General features: G+C 58.4%; 1 protein-coding gene across 1 annotated transcript; it reads right to left on the bottom strand.

Annotated features, from left to right (window-relative positions):
- Positions 1-339: 339 nt before the first annotated feature.
- On the bottom strand, positions 340-4,201 carry DDX25 (DEAD (Asp-Glu-Ala-Asp) box helicase 25). The gene is made up of 9 exons (XM_009892557.1): positions 4,143-4,201; positions 3,954-4,046; positions 3,739-3,841; positions 2,945-3,059; positions 2,422-2,599; positions 2,092-2,329; positions 1,615-1,777; positions 1,285-1,473; positions 340-401 (listed from the first exon to the last, which is right to left on the bottom strand). Exons 2-9 carry the CDS (start codon positions 4,016-4,018, stop codon positions 340-342), a joined length of 1,113 nt encoding a protein of 370 aa, XP_009890859.1. The 5' UTR covers positions 4,019-4,046; positions 4,143-4,201.
- Between the last annotated feature and the right edge of the window lie 9 nt (positions 4,202-4,210).

The raw sequence follows: 4,210 nt of genomic DNA on the forward strand, positions 1-4,210 counted from the left end.
GAGCTGATTTTTTTGGGGCCGCTTACCCGATTTTCCCCGTTTTCAGACCCGGTTTTGAGGAGCTTTACCCCCACGGTTGATTCCTCGAACCACGCAAAGTCACGGCAAGACAAAACCCTCAAGAAATCCAACAAGAAATCCAACGCAAACAACAAAGTCTGAGGGTTTCCCCCCTCCCCCCCCCTCATCTCATCTTCTCCTGTCCTGAAACATCGCAACAAAAGCGAAACAGTTTTCGGAAGCGCTGAGAACTGGGAGATTTTTCCCTCCTCCCCGTAACTTTTCCTTCCCTTTCCAACAGCGACTGGGATGCGGGGAAGCGGAGCGCCCGCTCCTCCCTCAGCTTTGAAGCCTCTCCAGCTCGTCCGTGTCGTCCGGGTCCAGCTGCTTGATCTCGGTCTCTGGAAGAAGAAGGGAAAAAAAATTGGGAAGGGTTCGTTATCCTCCTCCGCGCCCCCTCGAATGGCACCGTGACGGCGTTAAAAAAGGTTCGCCCGCTCGGATTTTCACGCCGGGGCCGATTAAGTGATGGGGACACGTCCACCTGGCGGTGATTCGAGCCGCTCGTCGCCGTTGTCCGACGCTTCCGACGCTCGGAAAAAAAATAATAAAACCCCCAACCGTATCTTTGCCAGACTATCTGGCGCGTGTCTCCTCTGCCAGGTGTCCGCCTCGGGCTCGTCTGGCGTTTTCCATTTCAAAGGACGAGCTGCCAAGGCGGTTCGGCAGCTCCGAGGACAAAGCCGAGGAAAGGAGGTGGTTTTCCGCACAGCGGAAAGGTTTCCGTAACCGTTTTTTCTCCCTCCCCCTAAAATAAATCCCAAGGGAAAGCAGGCACTGGGATTTGAAGAGCCGCCCGACGCAGCCAGGATCTTGCAAATCCCGTGAAAATCCTCGCGATGTTTAGGAGCGACAATCGATTTGCACTCGGTGGGGGGGGAAAATCCGAGTGATTTTGGGTGCCGGCTCCTCTCCCCCAGCCAGCTTCCCCCAGCCGGGAGAGGGATTTCCAGGGTAAAAGCAGGTAAAATGCCCGAAGGAGGGAAAAAAGAAGAGGTGTTGACGCACCCCGGGCACCGGTAACATCCCTTGGAAGTCACGCGCAACCCGCTGGGCTGTTCCTCCAAAAAATTTGGCTGCCGGAGGACAAAAAACCGACCCTAAAAGGGTGAGGGGATGAACGGAAAGCTGTCGCCTGCACTCGGGGAGGAGCAAAGATGGCGAACGAGCCGGAGGGGGATCACCGGTCCCGAAACCGCCTCCTGGAGAGAGGCGGATACTCACGGAAATGCTTCTCGATCATGTGGACGAGTGCCACGTTTCGGCTTTCCACCATGCTGAAGGCGATGCCCCTCTTCCCAAAGCGTCCCGTCCGCCCGATGCGGTGGAGGTAGGTCTCGAAATCCGGTCGGTGTTTCAGATCGGTGGGGAGGTTGAAGTTCACCACGATGGTGACCTGCTGCACGTCGATCCCTGAAAAAGAGAGAGAGGAGAAAGAGAGGGAAGGGATCACCTCGCCCCGGAGGATCCGTTGCTTTGAGCCCACGCTGCCACCAGAAGAACCCGTTTCACGCCATGGGAAAGAAACGGGAGCGTCGGGTTTTCCGGAGGTACCTCTGGCGCAGACGTTGGTGGCGATGAGGACCTTCTCCTTCCCGTCGCGGAAACGTTGGATGACGTTGGCCCGTTGGGTTACCGTCAGCTCCGCCGTCAGGATGGCCACCTGGTGCCCGTCCTGGCTCATCTCCACCGACAGCCAGTCCGCGCTTTTCCGAGTCTGGATGTGCCGAGGGAGAGGCGGGCTGAGCTTTCGCTCCGTTGGCTCCCACCCGTTATTTCCACCACCACCACCACCCCCCCGAGCCCTCCGCTCCTTTCGAGGGAGCTCCCGGTGCTTTTTAACACCTCAAAATTAGGTAAAAACGACGCGGAGGAGCAAGTAGCCCCCGTCGCGACAAAGGAGGTCCCAACAGGTAGGAGCGATGCTGTGAAAATCCCACTGTTAAACGCTGCCGGCGACACGTATCCCCACCCTTCCCGGGGTTCCGCTCCTCGATTTTAAGGGTGGTGGGAGGAGCTGAGCAGCTTTACCTGGCAGAAGATCATAGCCTGACCGACGGTGATGCTGCCGTAGATGTTGCAGAGGGCTCGGTACTTCTCCTCCCGGTTCCTGCACACGAAAAAGTACTGCCTGATGTTGCTCAGGGTGAGCTCTTCCTCGCGCAGTTTGATCACGATGGGGCTGGAGACGATTTGCACGGCGAAAGCCCGCACGGTTTCCTTGAAGGTGGCGGAGAAAAGCAGCATCTGGCAGCCCTTGGGTAAAGCCCTGGAGGGGAGAAGGACGGGGCCCAGATGTACTCGATTGCGCCCGATTCCCTCAAAACGGAGCAAAGAGGAGGGGAAACGGGGAATACCCACCTCTGAATGCGGATGCTTTGACAGGAGAGGCCCTGCGTGTTGATCATGATGTCGGCTTCGTCCAGGACGAACATGGCGATCTTCTTCACGTCTACGACTCGCCGTTTGAAACACCAGTCCAGCATCGTCCCCGGTGTGCCGATGACGATCTGCTCCTCCAGCGCGCTGCCCTGCGGAACTGCCAGAGGGGAAATGCCATCCCAACGCCTCCAAACACGACGCGTTTCTGCTGCTCAAGCGCCTTCGTCCCGCGCTTCTCTCTTTTTTGGAGGCGGGGGGGATGTCATCGCATTGAGATTTACCATCGTGAGCAAGGCTGAGCCGCCCTACAGCCTCCTGGCGGGGGAGAAACCAGCCCCACGTGGGAAGGAAGGAGTTTGGAAGCCACCACTGGGCGTGAAAAAGACTCCTCGGCACGAGAGGGGCAATACAGACGCTATTTTATTGGCCTTCGTGGGGGTTTGGGCGGCTCAAGGGTCCCTCTACTCACTCAACGCTCCCGTCGCAGCGCAGTCTCGCTCACCTTGGTTTCCTCGGACAGCGTAGGTCACCTTGATGTCAGCGCAAAACTGCCCGATGGTCTCGATCACGTGCCCGATCTGCAGGGCCAGCTCGTAGGTGGGAGCCAAGCAGAGGCACTTGGCAGGGGCGGGGGGAAGAGAAGAGCGCTGTCAGACGAGGATCGCCTCCGGTCAAAGCCCAGGGCGCTCCCGGGACGGGACACACCGGGCAGACAACGAGATGTTTCGAAGGGACAGAAGGATGAGCAGAAGAACCCCCCCCAAAGCGCTAAACTCCCTCAAAAGCGCAGGGGGAACGGGGAGCGGGAGGGAAGGGAGGTGGGAAGGCGGCACAGCTCGAGGGACGCCGGCGGAGAGAAGTCGCTGTCGCTGTTTTTGAGGGGGAAATTCGTCTCCCGAAGCAGAGGGGCAGAGCCTTTCCGCCCTCGGCTTCAAAGCGACGGCTCAAATCGCCCCGTAGGCTTGAGCTGAGCGACCACCCATCGCAGTAAGCGGCTCGCAAAGCCCGTTCTGCGCGCAGAACTGGGGCTCGCGGGGCGGCTGAAGCCAAATTTCACTTCCAGGATATCGCAAGCCTGGGTTAAGCCGCTCCTAGTAAGAAAAAGCACCTCCCTTTTCGCGGGCACCACGCTTTCCATCCTACCTGCTGCTGCGACGGCACCCCGGGGTTTATCATCCCCCTCCAGCGGATAAAATCATACACAGACGGGGACAAAACCCAGAGCTCTGCCCTCAGGCAGCGTCTCGAGGGCTCGGGCAAACACCTCCTGCATCAGCTTTCCCTTTCCTGCGTTACCTGTGGGTATTTCTCAGCGGCATTAACTCTGCTCAACATCGCCAAGACAAAAGCTGCCGTTTTCCCTGTCCCTGACTGGCTCTGGGCAATCAGATTTTGGGGCCTGGAAGGCAAAAGCTGCTTAGTGGAGCACAAAGGTGGAGCGTCCCCCCGCCCCCCGCGCCGGGGATGCCTCGAGGGAAGCCGGGGCTCACCCGCCCGGCGTTCCTACTCACGGATACGCCAGCATGATGGGCAGAGCCGTCTCCTGGATTTTGGAGGGTCTGTTGAAACCCATCATGTAAATCCCCTGTAAAAGCTCCTTCTTCCTGTAAAACAAACAAACAAACAAACAAACAAAAGACAATCAAAAAGGGCGTATGTAACGGGCAGCGGTGGCTCTCGGGCTTTGCCGGGCGACTCACAGGGGAAGTTCTTCAAAGGTTTTGACGGAGAAGAGCGGGGAGCTGGGGTCCTGCTGCAGGAGCTCCAG

Source organism: Charadrius vociferus, unplaced genomic scaffold (genome assembly GCF_000708025.1).
Source record: "Charadrius vociferus isolate BGI_N301 unplaced genomic scaffold, ASM70802v2 scaffold289, whole genome shotgun sequence".
NCBI lineage: Eukaryota > Metazoa > Chordata > Aves > Charadriiformes > Charadriidae > Charadrius > Charadrius vociferus.